The sequence below is a fragment of the Oreochromis niloticus genome, linkage group LG15 (genome assembly GCF_001858045.2).
Source record: "Oreochromis niloticus isolate F11D_XX linkage group LG15, O_niloticus_UMD_NMBU, whole genome shotgun sequence".
In the NCBI taxonomy this organism is placed as follows: Eukaryota; Metazoa; Chordata; class Actinopteri; order Cichliformes; family Cichlidae; genus Oreochromis; species Oreochromis niloticus.
The window spans coordinates 13716208-13743603 of NC_031980.2; the positions used below are offsets into that span (position 1 = coordinate 13716208).

General features: G+C 41.3%; 1 protein-coding gene across 1 annotated transcript; it reads left to right on the forward strand.

Annotated features, from left to right (window-relative positions):
- Window positions 1–4259: 4259 nt before the first annotated feature.
- On the forward strand, window positions 4260–25888 carry tagapb (T cell activation RhoGTPase activating protein b). Its single transcript, XM_019346275.2, has 14 exons — window positions 4260–4389; window positions 9197–9282; window positions 15617–15787; window positions 18519–18683; window positions 20763–20804; window positions 21158–21242; window positions 21342–21395; window positions 21776–21845; window positions 22109–22248; window positions 22550–22711; window positions 23058–23167; window positions 23484–23670; window positions 23911–23992; window positions 24108–25888. Exons 1-14 carry the CDS (start codon window positions 4315–4317, stop codon window positions 25235–25237), a joined length of 2559 nt encoding a protein of 852 aa, XP_019201820.2. The 5' UTR covers window positions 4260–4314; the 3' UTR covers window positions 25238–25888.
- Window positions 25889–27396: the final 1508 nt, after the last annotated feature.

The window sequence follows — 27396 nt, forward strand, 5'->3', positions numbered from 1 at the left end:
CACAAACACACATGCACAGGAAAAACAAACGGACTGAACGTGACCAACAGGGTGACATTTCTGTCTTAGTGTAGCAAAGCACCAATATCCTGGACTCTGTGTTTCTATCAAAGGTCTTTGAAGATGAGCAGTGAGATGTGTAGCCGGTCTTTGTTTATGTGCTGGCGATGATGTAACCTCTCTTGACAATAGGGCGCACTGATGAGCCACAAAGCAGCTCAGTGTTTCCCTCATCATCCAAATCAGCAGGAGAGCTTAATTGCATCTCGCTGGTCTTCATCTGGAATATCACAACGACGCTAAACACTCACCAGAAAATGCTTTGAATGCTTAGCTGTCAGAACTTTGTGTAATGCACTTGCTTATATTTGTTGGCTTTCATGTGTTTCTCTCTCTGCCTTCGGTTAAATGTCGTCACGCCTCAGTGTTAATCATTTGCTCTTTGATGCAGTGGTTAGCACTGTTGACTCACACCAACAAGGTCGTGGGTTCGAATCCACTGCCCGGTTCTCTCCAGGTGCTCCAAATGCAGGCTTGTTAGGTTAACTGGTGATTCTAAAGTGGCCTTAAGTATGAATGTTATCATCTCTGACGACTGACGACCTGTCCAGGGTGCACGAATCCAGCCCACCTGTGCTCATATATAGCCCCATCTTTGCTCTAATCTACTGTTTTTGTTTCTTTTTCGTACAATCTGTTTCTGTGTTTTATCATTTTTGCACACTATTATATTTAAACACTCATCAATCATGCATTACTTTTACTTTGATTGTACTCTTACACATGTATTCAAAATTTATACCATTAAAAAAAATAACAATAAACTGTAAAACTTTTTAAATGGACTAAATTGCAGTACATTCCTAGAACAAGCCCATCACTGCCAGCAGACAGGAAAGATCAAACCAGTCATGAAAACAGAGGCCTCCTCTGAATTGGCCTCATGCTGAGCTTTTGATAACTGCATGGAAACTTTTCCAAACAAGACTAAACAGAGTCCTCCAGGATCGTAGCCAGCTCAAAAATTTTTACAGAAAGCCAAAGGTCCTGTTTGTTTGTTTGTGTGAACGTTTCCCTGCTGATAAATTAATTCTGGAGTTTCTGGAGTCTGTGTTTTCTTGCAGGACAGGTGTAATAAAGAGATTTCTATCTGTGACCCACAGTAGAGAGGTTTGAGATTTCAGTGCTGAGTGAGGGCAAAATGGAAAAAGAAAGCAAACTAAAGTGAATGGGGCTGTTGGCACACAGCACGTAGGAAAAAAGTCCAAAAAGTTCAAACGCATATCTCAAGCTTTTAACACTAACACTAAGATATGGCCGTCCACCTACAGTAAACTGGCAGGCCAATCAAAGAGCACTAATCAGAGAAGCAACCAAGAGACCCACGTTAACTCTAGAGGAGCTGCAGAGATCCACAGGTGGGAAAATCTCGACTCCACAAACCTGGCTGTTATGGAAGAGCGTCAAGACAGAGGCTGTTGTTGAAAGAAAGCCATAAGAAGTCTGCTACAAGCCATGAAGGGGACACAGCAAAGGTGCCCTGGTCAGATGAGACCAAAACTGAATCTTTGGGCCTACATGCAAAATTGTACATCGATTTGAAAACAAAGCTGTGAAACATGGTGGTGGCAGCATCATGCTGTGTGCACACTTTTCTCCTGCAGGGAAAGGGAAGCTGCTCAGAGCTGATGGGAAGATTGATTGACGTAAACACGGGTCAAACCTGGAAGAAAACCTATTAAAGGCTGCAAAAGACTTGAGAATGGGGCGGAGGTTTGACCTTAAACATACAGCCAGACTTAAATCCTGTTGAGCATCTGTTGCAAGACTTGAAAATTGCTGTTCACAGACACCCTCCATCCAATTTGACTGCACTGGAGCTATTTTGCAAAAAAGTCTGCAGTCTGTAGATGTGCGAAGGTGGTAGAGACCGCCCAACAGAATTCAGTTAGTGTTACATCCCCAGGAATTAGGGGGATTTTATTCATAAAACATTTTGAACAGCATGCATCGTTTTTCTTCCACTTCAAAATTATGGACTAGTTTGTGTTTGTCTATCATGTAAAATACCAATAAAATACATTGAAGCTTGTGGTCATTTGGTAAAATGTGTTAAACGATCAACAAAAAAAGAGCAAGGTTTGTTGTTGGGTTTTTTTTCAAAAATAAAGAAGGAAGTAAGTGTGTAAGGTTATGTGACCAGATTAGAAACGATATCTTCAAATTATCTCGAGACACTTTCAGGCATTCGTGATGTCCTGATGTTTATTCTGTCTGCTGCGAAATACCATCAGCTCTATCAAAATAGCACCTGAGCTGGGGGACTTTTTACAGTGAGTTAGGCTCTCTGCCAGAGAAATGACATTTATTATGCGCTGAAAAACAGTTTCTCCTCCACAGTACACTGGCAAGCATGATTTCAGGTTAAAGGGATTGGCCCAGCAATCAACCACAAAAACCACAGGTTAACAGCCAAAGCTGTGAAAGGAGAGCAAGAAAAACACTTTTCTGATTCACAAAACCTTCATGTTCTTCGTCTAGCAAAAAAAAAGTTTTCTGGGAAAAGTTGTTTTTTTCATTGTTCATCTATAGAAACCATTAAAGGCAAGAATATAGTCTTTAATTATTTATTTGTAGGAGAACAAAACTGTTCTAATTTCTTTGTCTGATTATGATCTTGAAAAGGGGCATAGTGAGAAATGGTAATTAGCTTTGTGAGTATTTATTGTGTTGAAATAAAGAGTTGTGGTCAGAGGTTTACATACACTTATCATGGGCATGAATGTCGCGGCGATTTTGGGCTTAATATGATGCACAAGTTTGAAATTATTTTGGATTTCCTCTTATCCACACAGGGTAAAACGTATACATACAGACTCATTAGAGCTTATAGGATTTGATAGTATAACCTCTTGAGTTATCAGCACTGCTTAATCCCTAATGTCTTTAGTGGGAGATGGGTAACTGCTTCACTGGGACACCTCCAGACAGCAGCCAGGATCCCATGTGTAAATAAAAGATTTTAAATGGACTGATTCTTATATAGAGCTTTTCTACCCTGGAGCACTCTTCAGTATTTCATACAACATGCCTTATTCGCCCGTGCTTTCTATCTGGCAGTCATACTCCAATGGATGCATCAGAGATTAAGCCAAGTAATACACTTCACCGCTGATGTGTCCAACTATATCTCCATGCCGGATAGAAAGCTTTGCCTGCTGCATGCGTTCCATGGTTGGCTCCAAAACGGAGCCAAATTCAGTTCTGTTTCAAAAACATCATTATAGGGACAGCCACAATACTATAAAGCATAAGACCCCCTGAAAAGTGAGAGTCAGGAATATGGCTACTTCCATCTTTCACATACAGTTTATAATACAGAGTAATGGAGGAGGTCAGGATGGATATGTGAAGCTATAAAACAATAGCTCTTTCCACAGGAACTTGCTGTTTATTTCCTGTTTCAAAGCAATGACACACACACACACACACACACACACACACACACAAATGGCAAATGTTCTTTAACCCAAATAAAGCCTTTACTACTGCACTATGACATCATCACATGATAAGTTATCTATTTTTTAACATTTACTTGTGGTTTGTGTGAGAAGCAGAACAGGAGGTGTGTCTACCGCTTGACTCTGATTGGCTACTTTTTATTGCACCACTCTGATTTTTTGGAGAAACTGTGGCCCTTTAGGTTTGCCCACTCACTCTGGGAATGGAATTATTTTAAACCTAAATACATACTTGGCTAAAAATTGGTTTGATTTTCATTATAAACATTCAGGAGTACATCTCTATATGTTTAACAGGGACGTGGGACCGTTCTGTGAGACCTTGTTTTTCTGAGGAACCTGTTGTCACGGAATCTCACCCTCGTTAGTCTGGAAATGAGGACGAGCAGGCCATGACAGGATGCAGGCCGATCTCATTATGGGAGGAAGCTGCCTCGCTGAAGCGTAACGGGACAGGCTGGGATGAGATCAGATGGAGGAAGTGGTGGCTTGGAAAAAGTTTTTCAGGGGGCAGGGGGGGGGGGGGTTGGAGTGGCACTGCAGGCCCAGGTCAGCCCCCCCCTTCTGTGTGCCAGCCTGGCTTCCATTGTTCAAACCCTCATTAGCACCAGTTAGAGAAGAAGCTGTTGTGGATGCGCTTCCCCCACCACATTCACAGCAGAGCCCTCAATCTGGGACGCAAACTGCTTCTCCTCTGCTTTGCCAAGTGGAAACTGTAAACTGACAACACAGACTACAGCACAGGACAGCAGAGGGGTCGAGGGCTTCCTCTGGGACCTGAGACACCAGGATGGACGGTTCAGATTATGGAATTGGAGCAATGAGGAGAGGAAGCTATGATGATGGTGCAGCTTCACTGCATCCCGTAAGTATGCGCCCATTATTTACTCACAAAGGTCATAATAGTGACAGTTTTGTGATATCAAAAAGAAGAGTTATTTTGATCAGTTTCTATGCGTCTGTGAGGGGTTTATGATCAAAGACGCAGAGAGGAAATACAACATCACAACACTGACTGACTGCCGAAATGTGATTACATGACAGAAAATGGGTGAGTGGGAGGGTTCAGATAAAATTGGTCGTTCCAGTGAGGTTCAAAGGCGTGTGGCAAGTGAGAGGTGTAGAGATGTAGGCTCTCGGAGCTTTCACGGAGTGCAGATGCAACAGAAGCAGGAAAAGCTGCAAGAAAACGTCTATGAGCCCTTCAGGTTTACCACGGTTTGTTAACAGATTATTCACTAATTTGGCCGGATCTTCATCTAAGTCAAAATTAGATAAACCAAATAACCTTAAAATACAGGAACAGTTACATTTGATCTCTAATGAAAACCTTAAACTTCAAACTCTTCGGTTTAGAAAGGGATTAACAGCTCGCTCAGCTTAACCAGGTCCGTCAAAAGATGATGGACCCTCATGAAAGAAAGTTTGGTAACAATCTCAAAATTGGAGCAGTCAGAAGGGGCCAATCTTAGCGTCTAAACCTGCAAACTTGCTCCAGTGAGGTCTCTAATTTGGCCAAAAGATGAATTTAGGCAGGTCTTTCCAAAGATGAGAGATCCTCACAGCAGAAATATGTTAACTCCCTTTTAAGGCTTCACCTTGAAAAAGCCAGTCACAGGGTCTAAACCTGCAAACTGGCTTATATGAGATCAGCATGTGTGCTATGTAGATCAGGGCAACACACAGAAGCACTTTAAAAGTGCCTTTTAATCAATTCCATAACATAGAGGACATGATTGGAGTTGGAGGTTTTGATTTATACAATTCAACTGAATTCAGTTTTGTTTATACAGCACCAAATCACAACAGGCTGGCTGTCTGCTCACTGCAGCCCCCATTGATGAGTATTTTTACCCTCACTTTATCCTGAACTCAAGCAGATGAATCCACTTTACTGTGAAATGGCTAACCATAACCCAACCTACACTTCAACTCTTGCCGTGGCAAGAGTATACACAAGGCATCACCACACAAAATGCTGTTAACAGAGGAAATAGCATTTTTTGTGGCAACTGCTTTGTTTCCTGTCTCTACTAAGCAATGCACACTTGTTTCTTTGAACTGTGATAATAATATTTCCGGAACCGACACCTATGATCTCTCCTGGATAGGCTTAGCCACTCAAGACTATTTGGTTCTACACCTAAACCTAGCCAAGTTACAGCCATATTAATAAAAAGCATTAATTTATAGTTTCCCTGGTAACAAGGTGCTTTATTATTTCTTCATTGAATGAATATTGAGTGCATTAATATTCTTATTCTTGTTCTCGTAATCAAAAGAAATTAGCCCTACATGGACCATCTGTAAATATCAAACGTTCGGTAACGGAAGATTTTCCCAACAAGTCTGTTTAAGAAAACAGCCGAGCGTGAGATACTTCAGAGGAATGGGTGCTATTGGTCTATTTGTTGACTGTGAGAGAGAAATATTATCAGCTTTCTCCAAAAAGAATTAAAAAAAAGTGTTTATTAGACTAGTACAGAGACTCTAAAAACAAAGCAAATCTCCAGCAGATGGGACCTACAGCTTGTTAATGGTGACACTTTTGGCCACGCTCCCTTAGTGGCATTTGTGGTTCCAGGATTCAGGTAACAATGAGCCTTTGTGTCCTCCATTGCGTCCGTCATCAGTCGGCGGACTTTGTGCGCCAGCCTGGCTCCGAGCTGCTGGGACAGAGGCCAGAGAGAGACACTTTGTTAAGAGTTCCAGCTCTTGTTTGTTTTGTTTTGTTGTTCTCCTTCATCTCCAACTCTGCTTCATCCAATTTCTCAGTTTGTCTGACAATTAGAGCGCAACATCAGCAGCAGCAGGAGCCATAACAAGGACGGAGAGAGACTGTTTGTTTTCCTTCACGCAAATGAACAAATGTCCAAGTGCGTCGGAGTGTTACCCAACAATTATTAGGCAACTTCAGAAGTTCCTCTAAACTCTTCAAATGCATTCAAAACTCCCCAAAGAAAAGCCATTTACAAGAAAAAGGTAGAAATAGTAGAAATAGACTATTCATCCATCAGTGCAACTGAGTAAAAGAAAAGTAAGTTAACCTCCTAAGACCCGAACTCTTCCACGGCATGCATTTTTAATTTCTCTTTGATATTTGGGCATATTGGGACCTGATGAATGTAAATACAAAGAATTACCAGATTTTTTTTTTTTTTACCTAATTTTTGTTTCTAAGAAAAATGAGAGCCACATATGAGGATATTTGTTTAAAATTTCGATAGAACAGTAGCAGTATAATGTCCTCGTAAGTGGATATCAGACCCTTGTAGAGCAAAATTGAGTATTTTGGTCTAAATAACCCAAAATGTGATGTCCACATATGTGGACGCCAGGTCCTAGGAGGTTAAGGAAGATATACTGTACATGTATGAAGAAACAAGCAAATAAAAGAGAAATCCTCAAACACAGAATCAGATGGGCTGCACTGAATATTTCAGAAACAGCTGATCAGCTTCGATTTTCCCACACAACCATCTCTAGGGTTTACTGAGAATGATCTGAAAAAGAGAAAATCTCGGGTGAGTGAAAGTTCACTAGGTGAAAATCTCTGGTTGATGTCAGAGGTCAGAGAAGAATGGGCAGAGTGCTTTGAGCTGATAGGAAGGCAACAGTGACTCAAACCAACTCACAAGGTATGCAGAAGAGCATCTCCGAACACACAGCACATCAAATTGTGAGGCAGATGCGCTAAAACAGCAGAAGAAAAAACTGAGCCTACAGTTCACATGAGCTCACTAAACTGGACAATGGAAGATTAGAAAAAATGCCATCTGGTATGATGAGGCCTGATTTCTTGTATTTTGTAATGTAACTTGCTGTGAACAGCATGAAAGCACGGATCCCTCCTGGCTTGTGTCAACGTTTCAGTTTCTTGGGAAACTTTAAACTCCTTAATGCTAACTGGGCATTATTTAACCAATACAGCCTGTCTGAGTGTGGCCGCTGATTATGTTCATCCTTTTATGACTACAGTGTAATCACCTTCTGATGGCTGCTTCCACCATCATTACACACGTGTCATAAAACTCAGCTCAATATGAACCAAAAAACTTTTCTAGTCATATTAATAGATTTAAAATGATCAAAAGTGTTTTTGATAACTCAGGAAAATAAATATTTTTTTGTATCTGAACTTTGTAAAATAAATGTGCCTTAAATCTACAAAATAAAATCAACCCTTGAGACAGGGGCGTAATTTCCAGGGGGGTTAGGGGGGTTATGACCCCCCCCCCCCCTCAATAATCAGACCCAACCAATATAACCCCTCAATGAAATGATGAATTACCTTGCATAAATAGGCTGTTGATTTTCTTTACTCATTTCAGTTATTACCAGCAAAATAGTTGCATGTTTAATCATCTGGGAATTTACCGAGATTTATTTATTTATTTAGACAGAGATCTTGACCCCCCCCCCAATGTTCAGCACAAAGTTACGCCGATGCCTTGAGAGCAATAAAATAACCCTTTTTACCTTTTTAATACTCAAATCAGTGTTTCGTATTTGTGTCCAACGATTTGTGTCGACGACTTTATCACCTGAAGCGACTCTTTCAGCGCTTTCAAAGTTCACGTGAGATTTGTTTTTATTTGCAGATCGTTACACGGCCCGATGCAAAAAAGCTCGACACTAACTGCAGTGAGAAAATACAATCAGGCAATCAGCGTCCTAAACTACCAAGATTGAAGCTGATATGTGATGGAGGAAGTGTCTGACCCAGATTTCAGAGCTCATATGTGTGGTTACGGCTTCAGTTTACCTTCGCTTTCCACACAGATTCTCATTGGCCCCTCCTTTATGCAAACACGTGAGAGATATTCAGTGCACACGGTGCTGATTAATTTCATGGAAGTGTACTCTTGAATTTCAAATCCTCTCTCGGTTGTCCTTTGTCACAAGAAAAAAAAAATCTTATTATTGCACACAGATGTTTGGCCTTCAATATGGAGGACCACTGAATCACACAGGAACTCATTCCTACCTTTGGCTATCTCGTACAATTCCTTAATATTTGAAAATGGTATATTCTGTGCTAAGGCAATTGAATCCTTCAGTCTTCAGAAGAAGCCTTTATCTGTCCCCCTACAAACATTTATTCGTCCACATGTATTCACTTGTTAGAGCAGAGAGGGACGAGGCTTTCAGTCCCCGACCTTCTGATTGGAATCCAGAGCATTATTAAGTTCAGTACTCAATACTTTAAGCAGTGAAATGTAAAATTCGGCCTCTGAAGGGCGGAAATTGGTAAATTAAAGTACTTTGTGTTGCTTGCTTTCGTTTCTTTTCTTGGTAAATGTATTTACTTTAATGGAACCTCTGACTGAACAGCTATTTTAAGCGATTATGCTGCCTTTCTTGAAGCTGTTCCTGCACTCGTTTGTCTGCAGGTGGAAGGTCACCAGAGAATAAGTTATTTCCTCAGTCTAAATATAAGCTTCACTGCGGTCACAGCTCTGCCATCTCTGATTGCGGCCTAATATAAAGTGTATCCATTATTAAATTGTGCAAATCAGCAAACCTTCTGTTGCGGTTTTCTTCCCTGACTGAAATGCTTCTGTGTCTCTTGTGTCTTGTCAGCAAAATGTTGACAGATATGAATTAATGGTTTTTATTTTCTTGGCAGACACAAAAAGTTTTGTTTATCTATCACTTCTGCTTTCTTACAGCACCTCAGACACTTGGCTCAGAGACGGCGCTCAGCTCCATCGCTGGTCTTTGGGAAGGCTTTGGGGATGCCATGGTCCCCTATCAGGTGTGCAAAAGACTCTCTTATTAGATGCATTTACACATGTGCAACCGTTATTTTCTTGTACGGCCTGGAGTCATTTTAACACACTCTGATCATAGTGCTGCACGCTCAACAGTGCCTTACAGTTTTCTGCTGCGACAATCTCTGCACAGCTCAGCATAACTCGTGGGGAAGGAAGTGTGCGCTAAGTAAGGCTGTGTAATTATCTGACGTACAGTTATTTGTTTTTATGATAGAAATGGAACAATTAGCTTTAAAATTTCAAAACATTGAAAAAAATGCACTGTTTCCATAGCGATTAAGAGGGTAAGTAGCATTAAAGGTGCAATCAAATGCGTGTGATTAACTGATTATCTGATTAACTAATGGCAAGTGTGCTGGAGCATTCACCACAACCTTCCCAGAAGTCAACCTGGAGTGCAGAGCACCATGTTTGGAGAAATGTATTGTATTGTCTTATATTGTACATATCAACACAAACACCTCATACCAGCCGTCAAGCACGGTGGTGGAAGTGTGAGGATTTGGGCTTGTCTTGCAGCCACAGGACCTGAGTAGCTATGAATCATCGAGCCAGCCATTAACTCTTCCGTATACCAAAGTATTCTAGAGTCACATGTGAGATTTAGGTGTCAGAAAGCTAAATCTTAGGTGAGATTGGGTCATTCAGCAGAAGAATGTTCCCAAGCACAGCAGCAAATCTATAACAAAAGATAAAACAAATCCCCGCAAACCTCAATGACCTGAAGCAACAAGAGACTGGTAAAGTCACACAGAAACATACAGAGTCATCGTGAAGTTTTCTTTTTCACTTAACTGTCTGATTGAGTTTGATCTAATTAGAGAGTCAGGCTCCGATGTTTAGTCAAGTCCAGAATTCAAAAATCATAACAGCAATCACAGGAAGAAGAAGTAGCCTCAGTGTCGCCTCCACCCTATAGATGGCAGCACACTCTTCATTAGAGAATAGCCTCACACACATTATATAGACAAGCAAAAACCTAACTTCCCCTCCATCCCGCCACGTGTCACGCTTTGTCACCCTGCAGGCCACGCTGCCTACTCTGTTCAGGCCACAAACACAGATGTCCCCACGGGGAATTACACAGCAGGGTTTTGAAACAACAACGTGCACATGCACTGTGGCTCCTCACCTCGGCCATGACCGGGCTGTGAGGGGCGAGCAGCGCGGACGATATCGATCTGTCAAGGAAACCTAATTAACCGGTTATTCTCGCCCATGAGAAGTTGACCTTTTTGAATAAATCAACAGGAGGTCATTACCAGCACCTCCATGTTTTGACAGCACAAGCAATCAGTTCAATATGAAACTAAACAGCGTGCTTCCAGATATTACTACAGCAACATCTTAACTCCTGTCCCTGAGTTTAATTTCATGAACCACAAAAGATCCTTTCTATGTTTCCCGTAAAGCAGGTTCTTTCAGTAATAACACTGAATGACTGATTTTTGAAGCTGTGCGATAACTGCTCACTGAGTGTACAAGAAGCCAAACAATTTCTCAGTATTTTAAAACAGAAATTAATTTACGGCCTCAGTTGCTATTTTAAACACGTTGATCTCATATCCTGAAGGGTTTTAGCAACCTGCGGACATTTCTTTGGAATAATAACGTAGCTTATCTTATAATTGTAAGCTTAGGCCAACAAATAACCTGAAATGTTTTCTGAAAACGTCTTTAAATAGATGGAAACGTGGCCTTAGATGAGACTCAAACATAGAAAACTGAATAATTAAAATATGTTGTCAATGCTGAAGCTTTTTTTTTTTTTACTCCTCTCAACAAACCCTCAGTTTGACAGTTTGTTTTGTCTTTGGGCATTTCACACACGTGGGCTTTGATTTGGCTATAAAATTTAACCTTATAACGATCACACTCGTCAGACGTTGTCATGTTAAGACCACCAAAGCACGCAGTGGGCGATCCCTTCAAAGCAAAAAGAGAAATGTCAGACACATCCCACTCTCACACATTCAGCTAATCAGCGCGCAAACGCAAACACACACACATCAGGCATTTCCATGAGGGGGCTGGACTTCGTGGGTGTCAGTTTCACTCTGGTGGGACTGCCACTGACGTAGAGTATACCTCAGCATAAAGAGGCAGAATTAGACATATATAGCTATATTATTTCACAGAGCTAAGCACTATGTTATTATTGGATTCTACATATATATGTGTTAATGATGTAGTGGGGTGAAAACACAGTGTTAAATAAAGCTGTGAATCATAGTTCTAATGACACTGAATCAGTAGTTTTATACTTATTAAATATAAAGATGGTTAAAGCTGGACATGTTTAAACACTAGGCTCCTGAGTTAGCTAATAAAAAATGCTGTGCAAAGAAAGCAAAAAAACAAAACAAAACAAAAAACCCCACGTGACTGTTTCAAAATAACACTCTAGTTTATTGCTTAACTAAGAAAAAGTACCTTCAATTCACTGTACCAGCTTCCCATTTTCGACCAGTTTTCACGCCTTTCTGACACTATATACACTCATAGGCCACTTTATTATGTACACTTTGCTAGTAGTGGGTTGGACACCCTTCTTATGCTCAGTAACACAATGTGTAATCTAGTGAAGCAGCTATCAGAATATGGGTATACTGTGGTCATACAGGTACAGACATAGTCAGCAACAATACTCAGGTAGGTTGTGGTGCTTAAACATCACTCAGTTGCTCTAAGTTGTCAAAATGTGCCAAGAAAATATCCCCCACAGCATTACACCAGCAGCAGAAGCCTGACCTGTTGATCCAAGGTAGGTAGGTGGATCCATGCTTCAATGTTGTTCATGCCGAATTCTGACCTTACAATATGAATGTTGCAGGAGAGACCGAGACTCATCAGACTAGGCAGAGTTTTTCTATTCTGTTGTCCTGTTTTGGTGAGCCTGTGTGAATTCTAGCCTCAGTTTTCTAGCTTAGATAATATCAGTAACACCTGGTGTGGGTGTGATCTTCTACTGCTGTAGCCCATCTTCTTCAAGAACCTATGAGTTGTTACTGTTGCATTCTTATCAGGTGGAAGCAGTCTGGCCCCTGTGACCTGTGACATCAACAAAACATTTTGGTCTTTTCTCCCCATTCTGATGCTCAGTTTTGAACTTCAGCAGGTTGTCTTGACCATGACTGCATGCCTAGCTAGAGTTGCTACCATGTGACTGGCTTGATTAGATATTTGTGGTAAGGCGCAGTTGAACAGGCGTGATTACACCTCTTATACCTGGATGGATTTAGTCCATCTACCTCACAGGGTCTCTGTGGTTTACGTCAATGCTGCTAAATTTGGACTTCTTTGTAATGAATTAAAATATTAGTACATAAAGAATATGTAAAATACAAAAAAAAGCAGTAGAACAGTAAAAGACCAGTGTTGCCCACCTAGCTTGGTTAGCAGGCCAGGTTTGTGTTAGCTTTAGCGGAGCAGCTGGCTTAGCTTGTTCAAAGTTTTGATGTTTAGACTGTGTGCCAAGTAGACAAATATCTAATCTAGCCTTATGCCTTGAATTTTAGTCCACAAAACACAAATTCATTTTAACCAAGCACAGCTAGCTACAAAGCAAAGCTATCTTTTGGCTGTGTAGCTTGGCTAATTAGCAAAGCAAGAGAAGGTAAAGTGCATTTATCTTCTGTTTTTACATCAATATTTACTAAGAAAATAAAAGTGGTCCCAGTCTGTGAAACTAATCTTTGAAATTTAAAAAAAACAAAACAAACAAAGCAGTGGCATGCTCGTGTTAACACACTTTTACTATTGAACTTCTATGGTTCATCCTGTTGTGAGTAAGTACAAACACAAAGCTTCTCCCACAGTTTATATGCCCGTAGTTAATGTGTCATCTCCAGCAGTCAGGGGAAGTACCTCTACTATAACAATTTGAATTTCTTCCCCCAGACCAAGTGGGAAGATCAACCACTAAATGTGGTTTCATATGCATTTAGAACAAACAACTCTTACTTGCTCTTACTCTCTCGTCATCTTCACAGGCTCACTCTAGACACAACAGGGAGGCAACAACATGAGCACGCTGGCTTTTTACATTCATTTTTTGTTATCTGACAGCAAATATTTGTGTTATTTATACATTAATTAACACCAGCAGTCAGTCCAGTGAAGTAAATGTGACAAACTCCTCCATCCAGGTTGGTGGCATTTATGAAGAGTAAAAGAAAACAAAAGCATCTACGCATAGATATGTGAGTCAGGTTTTAAGACATGTTGGTAAATGTCATTTCTGAACAAATAAGCAAACTTTAGTCAGTAAGTTGATATCAGACCACTTGTCTGTAAAGAATAAGATGACCTTATTGATCCAAGATCAGTTGAGCAGGATTGGCGATGGCGTCATGCACACATCTGACATTTATTCTTTGAATTAGAGCATCATTTCTGCTCTCTGTGATATTTGGAGGAGGATCAGCGCTTTGGAGGAAATTGATCAGACAAATAGTGGTTTATTGTGTTACACATATTGGAAAATAACCAGAAAACACAATGGCAGTGACAAATTTGAGTTGTTAGGATATTACTATGTAACGTGTTTGTTCACTTAAAGCATCAGCTTCTAAGTATGCCACTTGAAAAACATGCCATATTCCACTGAGTATTAGTAATGTGGCCCTTTATTTACAAGACAGTGTGCCTACAGAAAAATTTCAAAAACGAGGGGTGGGTGGCTCAGCAGGCTCTAATCGTCCATTTTTTCTGCACTTACGCTGTATTTGCCTAGAATTCAAATTACTTATTATCATAAGTAGCTTAAGAGTAAATTTAAACATAAATAGCGGTAGTGATGGATTCACTAACTCATTCTTCATTTTCTGGTATGTCCTCTTATGACAAGGCAGTTTCATGCATACCAATTCACATCTTAACCATCGGCTTTCATACGTTTCCGGTGAAAAACTTAACGAGCGTGTTACATATGAATTATACATTTCTACGGAAATTTGTTCTCCTAAAGTGATTAATATTCATTTTTAGCAGAAACACCCGGAGACAGATGCATAAAATTTAAGGCTGATCCTGTTTTAGTAGAAGCGAATCTTTTTTAGCCACATTTACGATGTTGTGCATATGCATGGTTCCTTTTTTAAAAAATAAATTCATCAAGAAGCCTGGAAGAGTTAAAAAGAATATATACATATACAGTCAGTGGCCACTTTATTATGTACACCTTTCTAGTACCAAGTTGGGCTTAATTTTGCCTCGAGAACTGCTTTAACCCTTCGTAGCACAGATTCAGCAAGGTGCTGGAAACACTCCTCTGTGATGACAGCATCACATAGTTACTGCAGAGTTGTCAGCTGCACATCCAGATGTGAATTTCCTTTTCAACCACATCCCAAAAATGTTCTATTGCCTTAAGATCTGGTCACTGTGGTGGCTAAATGCACCATTATACTTCCACCAGCAACCTGAACTGTTAATACATAATTTCACGTTGTTTATGCCAAATTCTGATCCGTCCATTTGAATCTCACAACAGAGATCGGGAGTCATCAAACAAAGTTTTTCTTATATTTAGCCTCAGTTTCCTGTTCTTAGCTGACTGGAGTGGCACCCAGTGTGGTCTCATGCAGCTGTAGCCCCTCTGCGTCAAGGCGCTCTTCTGCATATATTGGTTGCACCGAGTATTTATTTGGGTTACGGTTGCCTTCCTATTAGCTCGAAGCACTCTGGCTATTCTTCTCTGACCTCTGTCTGGCATTAACAAGGGATTTTCTTCCAGAAAACTGCCATTCACTTGATGGGCCATTCTCTGTAAACACTGATGAGATGGTTGTGTGGGGGGAAATCCCAGTAGATTAACCGTTTCTTAAATACTCAGACCAGCCCATCAGGCGCCAAAACCACAAGAGCCACATTCAAAGTCACTTAAATCATCTTTCTTCCCCGTTCTGATCCCTGGCTTCAACTTCAGCAGGGTCATCTTGACCATGTCTACATCCATGCTGTGATTGGCTGATTAGAAAGTTGAACGGTGTACCTAATGAAGTGGCCGGTGAGTGTATATATGAGTTTTTGATATTTATCCCGACCTACATCTAACTTTATTTTTCACCTGTGCTTCACCTTATCAGGATTGACTTACATGTGTACGCCTATTCTTCTATGAAAAAGTCATATTATTGTTCATACATCAGGCTCCAGCTGTTAAACTATGCCATGAACCTGATCTCTCTCAGATGCAAAATCAGCTGTGTATCATTTCCATGTGGAAATCACCAAATTTAGACTCGTCTGGCTGTGGGTTCTCCCCGTCACCCACTCCTTTTTTTTTTGTTTTTTGTGTATCCTCTGGCTCAGGGAGGAGGGTCCCTGCTGGGTGTCTGTGGAGCAGAGTCCATTTGTCCTCGGCCTCACCAGCGAGAACGGAGAGCTGCTGCTGGACGAGTGCGTTCAGGTCAGCGAGGGCTCAAAAACCAGGGAGAGACACCTGTTCCTCTTCAGCGACGTGATTGTCTTCGCCAAACTCAAGTAAGATATTATTAATCTAAAACCCCAGCATTTTAGCTTGTGATGATCAGATATTTTCAGGAGTGTGTGTATGAAACCCAGACAGTTTCTGCTTGTAAAACTGAAGATTTTAAAGTAAATCACAACTAAGGAAATTCAGTCGTACTGCCACTGTGTTGTTTTAGCAACTTTCTGTTGAAATTAATCATGTGTTTGTACAGTAGGAATGGGAGAGCGAAAGAGGAAGTGAAAACAAAATGTGTATTTTTGGACTCTACTCGGAGAGTTGGGGAATCTCCCAGCAACAGACATTGTTTATGAGTGGTTCTCTTATTTTAAATTAGTAGAAGAAGATAGTCGGGTGGTTCCCTTGGAGTGGAGTCACATTAGGGGAAACTCAACAGTTATTTTAACCTTCGCTTCAGCTTTGAAGCAAAAAACAGAGCTGCTGGTTCAATACTCTCACAAGTGCTTGTGTGGCTCAAATCACTCTTAAAATTCTTCAAATTTGAAAACCCTGAGATGTTCTGAACATTTGCCCACGCCTTTTCTTCACCATCAAACATCCTATTTATTGTTTTTACGTATAAGTAAACCTCTGTTTCTTTTCTTTTTTAATGTAAACAGCATTTAAATACACCTTCAGGTGAACACTGTTTGCATAGCTTAGTCAGATCAGATCTGTTTGTCAAACACGGTGGAAGTTTTATACCTAATGAGTGGGAGGACATCACACTCATCTCTGTACCACAACCTGCCTACTGTTCCTGTAGACAACACAGCTGGCACACCACTGTCATACAGCATAACAGCCTGTTTGAGCCTATAAATCTATGAGATCATTACATCCAGAGATGATTGTGTGCTACTATTATTCATTATCTGTTTGCGTGTGTGTGTTTTTTAAAGTTTGCTGTGAAGAAACAGGCACGCAGCAGGTGTCGGAGGGCACTTTTTCTCATTTCTGCTACGATGTGAAATAGCCCATCTCAGCGTTTTAGCAGCGTGTAGGTGGATGGTGAGGTGGAGGTGTCACGAGCACACCTGATTTTTGATCCGGGCTTCGAGTTTGGGCTAAAGTTTAGCTCCGCTTTGCTGTTTACTTTCACTTTCTCACTCGTGCTCTTGTTAGGTTCATATTCAGAACCACTTTGGCTAAGGTTCAGCACAAAACCTGTTCACTTAAGAGTCAGGAGGAGATCGTATTTTGATGTCAAATGCAACCTTTCACACCGTTAAACACACGCTACACAGCTATGTTGTGATAGATTCCAGTGGTGGTAACTCTACCCAGTTCACACAGCTTTTGTTTATCTTTAAGATGTGAACCCAGATACCAGGCACGCTTGGGGAACTTCTGATTCAGCTGTAGCATGATTAAGACTTTAGAGGCCCAGATGTGGCCCTAATGTGAAAAACCGCCCGATAACTGACCTGTATAAGGTGTGCCTGTGGCTGAGAGAGTCCAGATTCACTCAGAATCAGTGGAGGCCACATATGGGTCGCAAAAGAACTGCAGACCACATTTGGGCCAAATGTTCATTGCTATCAGGGAAATTAAAGGTCATCGTAACAGCTTACACAAAAACAACCTTTTCATGGGGAGGACTGTCTCAGAACAGCAACTCATGTAATAACACCTTTAAAGTTGTTTTTGTTTGTTAGATCTATACCAATCTAATGCAGAGGGTGCACAGATGGGCCGCCTGTGTTTAAACAGAAATGTAAACTCAAGCTCCAGACTCCAAATTAAGAACACGTCACACTCCCACATAGAAAACTTATTAACTTCATGAATCTCTCATTTAAGTAGCTGTCTGTAGTCTAGAGGATTTCATAACCTTACATGCTTATAGTTTGCCTATACATGCTGGCTATTTTCAATATATGTTATTGTGATGAAATTACGACAAACACTTTGTGTATTTATAGTAAGAAACCGACTTTGGGCAAACAGTACTGGCTGAAATCTGCCAAATTCTGCCAAAGCTGTTCATAATCTGTCCTGAAAACAACAGCTGTGCACATAAACAGCATGTTTATTTCTATCAGCGCATCGCTTCTCTCCTTCTATTTTAGTACCAAAACACCTCCCAGCTCCTTCAATCTATCGGCGCTTCAGGATCCAGTCAGCTCCCCTGTGCAAGCACATGGAGGTCCGCGAGGTCATACATAGAAATCCTCTGTGTGGCTTTTTTGTGGTGTTTTTTTTTATTTTTTCAAATAATAATTCCTTTCTAATCTCTTATGAGTCACCTTTTCTTTTTTAGACTCTTATTTGTCATAAACTTGTATCTTTTTTAATAAACTGGGGGATGATCGAAATCTTGACCCTTTTTTTGACACTTAGCATGTGACCATTGTTGCTCGCCATATTTTCAAGTGCAGCAATCAGTCAACAATTCAGGTGCAAGAGTAGATCATTGATTATTTCGCAGAAATAACCAACGATTATTCCCATGAAGGACCAACTTTCAAAACAAGCTGTCACAGGAGAAATTACGGCTTTTTTTTCTCTCCGTGTTTTTATTTCTGTGTTCAGTGCCAAGGTTTTCACAGAGAGGAAATGCGCTATTTCATATAAAAGATATTTTTTCAACGGTTTCACAGGAAGGAAGAAAATCAATCACTCATCCAAAAATTATGGAACTGAAACCTGCTTTGTAATCTTAAGAAAACAACACGTTTAGAAACAAATTAATGAAAATTATTTAGAGGCGTGTTGGTTTTATTTTCATTCCTGTTTCAACAGGTCGCCTGCCAGCTACCGACTGAAGCACAGAGTCAGTCTTGAGGACGTCTGGCTTTACAGTTTCGAGGATGAACCGGAGGAAGAGGATGGACTGATTGGTGACATTGACCTCAGGCTGACCCTCATCCTGGCCTGGGATCTCACGTTTTGTCTGGTGTGTTTTCGGTGAGAAGCTCCCCTACCCCTCCCCGCACACACAAACTCATACACACAGTGAATGACTCACATGGAAGTGGCCAAGCATATTTAGTGTTGAGTCACTGATTCACTGTACGCTTAAATACCTGGATACACGTGTCTAAACATCACAGCTCACATGTGGATCTTGATTTGATTGTTGCTCTTCCTTCTTTATGGTAAACCTTTAATATTGAAACATGTCATCTAAATAAGGCAGCACAATGGCACACCACAAGGAGGTCCTGGGTTCAAATCCTCCATCTGGTCTTTTTGTGTGGGCTTTGCATGTTTTCACCGTGTCTGTCTCTGGGTACTCTGACATCTTCCTACAGCCCAAAGACATGCAGTTAGTGGGGTTAGATTAATGAGTTGGAGGTGTGAATGTGAATGTGAATTGTTGTCTGTGTTGTTGTCTGCTCTCGTCATGTGGCAGCTGGGGAAGGCTACAGCGCCCTGTGATCCTGAATTGGATAAGCAGAAGTAAATAGATGGATAATCTCAATAAAGAGGCGTCAAAGTTGAGTTGACGAACGGCCACAGTGGGAACTGAGAATCAGATTAGAGACCAGACTTAATTTAATTGACTGTATAGGCTTCTGGTTACTATTAGCCAACGCACAACAACCTATTTCACAAGCTAAAGAGGACAGCTGTCGGCAATATGGAGAATTTAATCAAACAAAACATTTACGGTCTAAAGTCAGGGCTCAGTGGTAGTGTGGGAAGTTCATTTGAAAATAAATTGCCTCTTGGCAAACGGATACACAAACCTCTCAGAGCTTAACCTTTGTGCTGCCATGCTGTGCAAGCTTTCAGGCGCAGTGGAGCTTATCCTGTTTTTTGCTTAATTCAGTATTTGCATATGTCGTAAACCACAGCTGTGAGTAGATGGAGTGAATTTTGATGAAAACCAAAAGTAATAAATAGGCCAGAATAAAATTTCCAAAAGGCCACATGAGCTCTTCAAGAAAAGATTACAGAGAGACGTCAAGGCAAACAATCTGTTAAAGCACTGACGGAGGAGAGAATACGAGTATTTTGCAATATAAAAACACTCTTGCAACTATAAGCTTTCTGTTTCTTATTCGGCAGACTGCTTTTTTTGCCGGTCATTCATTTTATGAAATCTTCCACATATGCACACTCGTGCATATGTAGTAAAAGGTCAGATGATCTGTGGCCTTCATGAAATAGGGAAGTGGCAAGTAGAAAGTCCGCAGAGTAGCATCACAAGACAAAAAGGTTGTAAAATAGGAAGTGTGGAGCTGGGAGGGAATTAACATCAGATGATCTTTATCTGGAAATGCTGGCCTTTACAATAAAGATAAAACACATCAGATGCTGTATGTCTAGACATTTCCATTGTTAAAGGAGTCAAAGTAGATTTTTCTCTCTCCAGTGAATTTATGATGAAGAGCACCAAACGGCACTAAAGTCTAGAAATGCTTCATTTGGGGCAGTCACTCCCACGTTTCTCGCAAACTTATTAGAATCAAACCAAGAGCCGTTTCACAGCTGGTGCTGTATTCCAAGAAAGTGATGAATGCACTAGTGGGTTTTGAGTTGTTTTGTTTGAAAATGAGACGATTTGGTTCTCTGATCGGATGCTCGGACTCTGGTGATGATTCAGTGTGTGAAACTTTCACTCCTGCTCACTCACACCGAGTCGACCGTGGATCCCGTGAGAGGCCGCGGCCTCGTTTGTTGACATTTTCCTGTGGCCTGTGCGCAGACAGTTTATAATTAAAGCGCCTGGCATCAAATCAGGTCATTAAAGGTGAAAGCGCACAGGTGTATATACGTAGGCTCGTCTGTTTCGTCGGCGTGTTTCCATTGATGGACACGAAGCCACAGCAAGCATATGAGGAAGTGGAAGATGTCTCTGGTTGGGGCCCGCCGTGACGTTGCTTCCTGTTCCCATGACTGAGTTACACTTTCCGACAGAGCTGTTAAAAGAGAGCGAGGGCCGCACTTCGTGTCATTCCTCCCACTGTAATCAGCCGGCTTGTTTCAATCGCTCTGTGTGGATTAGTAACTCATACCATGCCGTTATTTTGCCCACAGCTCGCCTGAGGTGAAAGAACGCTGGTTAGATACTCTTCACAGGTAAGAACAAGATCATTGTTTATATCAGCAAACTCTCGCAGGCGCTCTCCCAGTTATTGCCATTCATAAAAAGCATTGTGCAAGTTTTTCGATCACTTCTGCCACTTATTGTAATTGTTCTGCACATATTCATATCGGCTTCTTAAGTTATGCAAACATCAAGGCAGCATTTGTAACAATGTAAAACTTTATTTCTTTAATAATCTCTTGAGGCTCCATTGAACCACCCTTTACTCCCAATAACTTCATCATTTTATTTTTTGTTTTGCTGCTTTATAAACTCAAAATTCAGACTTGATAAACAGTCAGTGAGTGCCACTCCTCTAAGTAAATGTGTTTTATCGTCATTGCAGAAAAGTTAAAGAAGCAAAAACGAGGACCGGTTCTTCTTCTTTTCCGCCAGACGTCCTGATGAAGGTGTTGAGTGGCAATATCACAGTAAGTCTCGCTATCTGCGCCGCCACATTTTTTTTTAAAAACATAAACATTTTTAAGAGCTGTTACTGAAGAAAAACTACTCTTTTCCGTCTCCTACAGACCAAAACTCTAACAGGAGGTGGCATGGAAGAATTGATTGAGTTTCCACTCGATGTAAGTAATCCCAGTTTTTCTGGCTTCTTATGGTAGAAAATGTTCAAAATAGACACCTGCTGGTAAAAAACAGCTGTGCCTCTGCGCTAACGCTGACTGGGCAGTTATTACATAATAAACATAGTATGTTAAATGCAGAAAGTGCAAACAGACTGATAAGTTGCAAAATTAAAGCAATAATTATATTAGAATTCCGAAAATAATTAGAAATCTGTCTTTTGTACATCTAAAAGACTTATCTAACATTTGTTCATTCACGTGTTAGAAGGCGTGCAATTTGACACAAAAAAAGCCACAACCCCTCCCTGGGCTACTGTTGCATGCTCGTGTTCCTCTTCCACGCTGCTCACCACGCCACTTTTTCTTTATTTTGTCACCAGGGCAACGCGAAGATCTGCGCTGTGTCGAAGCAGTTGAATAATCAAGAGGACAGGCAGAGACAGCCCACTGGTGAGTTTGAAAATCTCTTTACGGTGGTTTTTTTTTTTTTTTTCTGGTGGGAGGGAGGGCCTCACTAAATGTGCCATGTGCAGAGAAGAGACCAAAGAGAACAACCACAGACGAAAGGAAATCTAGCCGCTGATAAGAGAGAACTAGTACAGAAAGCTTGTTTTTTTGGCACTCGGGGCTTTGACTCTTTGCACGTCTGCCTTTGTTGCCGTGTCTTATGAGTATAAAATGTTAAATGGATAAAACATTTCTGCTCCTAACAGACACCAAGTGGAACGTGGTGAGGAGGAGGCTGTCAAAGGGCCGCAAAAAGCGACCAGAAATAGAAAACAAGATTCAGCTGTTTGGAGAGCCCCTCCACAAGATATGCCCAGACGATTGCTCACTTCCCAAACCAGTCACAGTAAGTTGCCCTTTGATAAATGTCAGAGTTGATGTCATATCAGTAGCTTAGCTCACTTTGAGAACTTTCTGTGCATTGGTTTCAAGATATTAGCAACCTGTGTTTTAAAATGATTTCTTAATGCTTTGAAGATTGAATATGATATGATAGCGTGCATTCATGCACAAACGGTGCACATTAATAAGTCAAGACAAAAACACACACCCCCACACACATACAGAGCTGCTGTGTTTGTGTGTTTAAAAAAAAAATTTCATATATGATAATCTCATCTTCCTTCTCTCCCGTCCTGCTTCATCAGGAGCTGCTGGTGCTGCTGAGGAAGAAAGGCCCCTCCACAGAGGGAGTGTTTCGGAAGCCATGCAACAGCAAGAGCATGAAAGACATCAGAGAGCAGCTGAACAGCGGCGGCAGCGTGGACATGGGCGATCTGCCCGTCGTTCTGCTCGTCGGACTGCTCAAAGTACGTTTGCATACTAAGAGGCGCTCACACTTCACGTGTTCTTCGCATACTATTAGCATGACCACATATGCAAATCCACGATTAATATTAGCGCTAAAGTACTTTCTACATCACTGATAAAGAAGCATTTTGACTGTAGGTTATTTTAACCACTGCTACCACAACGGCCACACTACTACTGCTTTACCTTCTGCTATAGTTTCTAAGAAAGCAGCAGTACTTCCTTGAATATGTTAGAGCGCTTGACAAGGAAGCTGTCAAATAGGTGGTCTTAATCATATTTAATATGCTAGTGCACAGCCTCTAATATACATGTGTCTAATCAATGCCTTTCTCCTATTTATAGAGTTTTCTGAAGGAGCTTCCTGGCAGCCTGCTGAGGTCAGAGTATTATGACAAGTGGATGGCGGCTCTGGACATTGAAGACACCCAGCAGAGAACTCTGGAAATCACAAAGTAAGCAGTCGATGTCTGCTAATGAGCCTCTGCACTGCCCGTTTAAAAAACAAAAAACACAAAAAAATAATTTATATGTTTTAAAAAAATAGTTACGTTCTTTTTTCATGACTGGTTTTGTGGTTTTGAGGGAAGTTTTTAATCATTCCATACGTTCGCTATACAATCAGACCCGAACATAGCCCACTTCTCTTTTTTAAGTCTGTCTGCTGTTTTAAAAAAGGAAGAGACTTTTAAAAAAAGAGCGGCAAGCTAACCTTCTTGTTTTGTTTTTTTTCCTTCCTGCTTCCCCTTTTTTTTGCTACCCGCAAACTAGGGTGGTAGATGATCTCCCCGGGCTGAACAGACTCCTCCTGCAGCATCTGATCTGCGTCTTCCATCACATCCTGGAGAGTGCAGACATCAACAAGATGGATGCCTACAATCTGGCGGTGTGCATCGGCCCCACGCTGCTGCAGCTGGATGACACCTCGCTGGAGGAGCAGAAGGAGAAGATGCAAAAGGTGAAAAGATGTGATATGAATTTACTTTCTCGCTTTGAGTGCTTTGAAGCCTCGCGGCTCACAGTGCAAAAAACCTCAAGCGGTTTCATAAGTGGGCGTGCACTAGCACATACTTAGGTGCTAATAACAAACCGAGTATTTGGACCAAGTGAAGCACTGAATCTGTCTACAGAATCCCTTGACGTTGTTGTTGTTATTCATTTTACTAATGTTTGCTTGTCTTTGTGTGATTCTCTGCAGGTGACAGATCTTACTCAGTTCCTGATTGAGAACTGTGACATTCTTGGAGAGAATACCAAAGTCTTGCTGGACACCGATGAAGGTAAATTAATTAGCAAATAAAGCCCCCAATAATGCTGAGACACCTTTATTGGCCTGTTTTACAGAGGTAAATGAGATTAAATGGATTCTAATCATGTCTGCCCTTTCCTCAACAGACTCCGTCTCCTGCCAGCATCAGGACTCTGCGTATGATAGCACCGACCCAGATGGAGATGCAGAGGTGGGAGAGAATATCATGTCCACGTCTACAGAATATGGCTCTACTTCTTCATCCTCATCGCCGAGCCCCAGCACGACAACCTCTTCTTGGTCCGATGCTGTCTTCAACACAAAGCCAGAATTCAACCGCCGGTGCTCCGAGCCCATCATCCTCCTCTCGGACGATCTCAAGGGCCTGTGCAGCCACGCCAGGAGCCACGAGGACTGCTCCACAGAAAAGGCAGATTTTGGCGAGCAGCCTCTGAAAAAGCAGATCTCCGATGACTCCTTCTTGCTCAGAGGCCGTAGCGTTGCCAGGCCAACTATGCCTTTCTTAAAATTGAACACCTCCAATGGAGATCTGCAGCCCTTCATGGGCAAAGACTGTTCTTGCTCTTCCCTCGAAAGCACTACCTCTAACCATTCAGAGAGCTCTGTTTTCACTAGTTCCCCAATGGTGTCACCAGGATGCTCGAGGAAGGCAAAGGCCAGCAGCCAGCCTTCAGTGGCTGTTAAGGGACAGCAGGAGATTTCCAAACCAGAAGAAAGGAAGCGCTCTCAGTCCATGAGAGTTGCCACTAAAGTCCTAATGAGGACCAGGAGCTTAGGAGCCTTTAGCAGAAGCAGCCAGAAAAGAGACTCACAGAAGGAAAACGCCTTCCCCTGTGAAACCCTCCAGGAGGACTTACAGAGTGAAGCTGACCCACCAGCCGAGCCTGTGGACAGACCACGCCCTCTGTCTGCGATTGAAGTTTTCAAGCATGTGGACAGCAGGCAGCCCTGCAGCCCTCCATCATACGAACAGGCGGTGCAGAATGTGGGTCCCCCCCCACAGTATCGCTCACTGACTGTAAAGGAGATGAGGAGCAGGTCTCGTCCATCCTCTGTAAATTATGACTCTAAGCCTCAGTGCATCCAAATTCAGGAATGCATTCCCCAGGAATCAGACATTGTCAATCTACGGCAGCCTTTCCGCCAGAGAGCCATGTCTGAGTCTGTGTCGACGCGTCAACACGATGTCGTGTCACGGAGATGCAGCCAGCCTGTGTTTGAGGAACTTTCCTATGCAAAGGAGTCTTACGTTTGATTGACTTAATATCTGCCTTGCAGATTGGATTTTGTCACAATCTGCAAATATTGTAGACAGAAATAATTCACAGGCATGAATTACTGGGAGCAAAGCTGAAAGCCAGCAGCAACCCAAGCTTGGTGCACAAAGTCCAGTGTTTTTATCGTTCACTGTTTCACTTTGGATAAATGTCAGCTATGTGACGCCTTTATGGCTGCACATTCTCAGTAGTACTGTTAAGAGTACAAGTATTAACTTCTGTGTAGTTACGATGATAGATATTTAGTCTATCACAATGAAGCTATGAACACAGTTTGCTGTGGAGAAAATATGCTACGAATTTCTATGTTTCGTCTCAAGTGTTGTTTGTTATGGTGATATGTACAGTATAGTATAATATATGTTCACTATGGTTTTTGTGTGTTTGTTTGTTTGCTTTATGTGAATCTAATTCATTGTATAATTCATTTCTTATTCTTCCACTACATTAAAGCACTTTTCTGATCATTTTTTTTTGTATTTGTATGCTGAATTGTACATAAAGTAAGCTAGCAATGTATGTAATCTTTATCAATGAGTGTTTTGGTGCCGTAAAGCGTGTGGTTAAACAGTTTTAAGTAACAAAGTGAAAAGAATATAAGAATGCAATAAAAACAATTCCAAACTAAAGAAGTTCTTGTCTGTGTATCTGTGAGCTTCACAAATGCCTGTACATTCGTTTGCTGCTAAATCACCCTGCAGTGCAATCATTAGTGTCTAAATTAATGACCGAGAGGAGGAGAGTGGCTACTTTGGCCTGAGTTCTCTTTTCTAGACATGTTGCGTAACGTGCTAACAGGCTTCATTGAGAGAACGGCGTGTTCTGGCACATATGCTAAAGCTGAAGGAAACCAGATTCTGTCACATGGGCGGATTTGGTTTTTCTGCGAATTGCTGTTCCTCTTGTCTGTGACAGCAGATGAGCTGATGCCACCTCTCCTTCCTCCTTTCTACGCGGTGTTAACACACTCTTTCCTTCCTTGACAAGCTGATTTTTTTTGTGTAATTTTGCCAAGTTAAACTGAAAGTGAGCCTGATTTATTCAGCTGTATACTGAACACCAAGACAGACACACAAAAACACAAAAAACATCCTAATCTGCTTTACTGACAAGGAAGTGCATGCATGCACAGAAGTGGTGTCGGTATTTTGACATTCAGTGTCAAATATACAAACTATAGAAATCAGATAAAGGCAACTTGTGCAAATAAAAAAGTTAAAAATACATATGTGACCATAGAACTGTTCAGTAAAAATGTGAGGATGTGCAAAATGTAAACTGTGCATGAAAAATATGCATGCATGAAGAAAACAGCCCAGAAAATAAGACACAGATATCGGAGGAAGCTGATGGACAGAAGCCTCCTTCCACAGGTTAAGAACTCAAAAAGTGCATGTTCACTTTGGAGGGTTCAGCTACAACCGTTCCCCACCAACATTAGAGTTTTTGCAGACTCAACTGCAATGGAAAACATTTAATAATTGTAATGAATGCTTTCAGGTTAACAAAAGCTAAGCATGTGCCACAGTTCAGGAGATTATTATTCATGCAAAGGATTGCGAGTCTCTTGTTTTCTTCACAGGTATTCCAGGTACCACAAAGTTCAGGCCGATGTTAATACAGGTAACTCTTTGTGACTTTAACTGGCACTGACCCAGGTGAGGATTCTCAGTTTCTTCACAGGTTTGAGCTCAGGTAAGTGCTCTCTGATATCTGCAGGTTTGTGGGGGCGAGAGCGGGGTAGGCAGGGTTCTATGTCCAGGACAAACTCAGTGATAGAGGAAGAAAGGTAAGATAAGTAGCAAAGCAAAGACAGAGAGATTAGTGTCCTGTAAGTACTTATTGATACCCATTTCCATAGGAAAGGCACAGAAAAACAAAAATCAACAGCAAACATATGCTGTAGGCATTCACATTGACTCCTGTGTCATATGTAAGAGAGAATTGTTTAATCTATAATCTTTTAGCAAATGGAGAACAAAAACAGGAAGAACTTGTGTAATACAACACAGCCACAAGCCTCAAAAACAACCAGAGCTCTATTAGTACCTCTCTGACAGTCCAACTCTGCACATTCTTTGCATGTTTCAAAATTCTTCCAAAAATGTAGACCTCAGTTTATAGCTTTCGTTTTTTC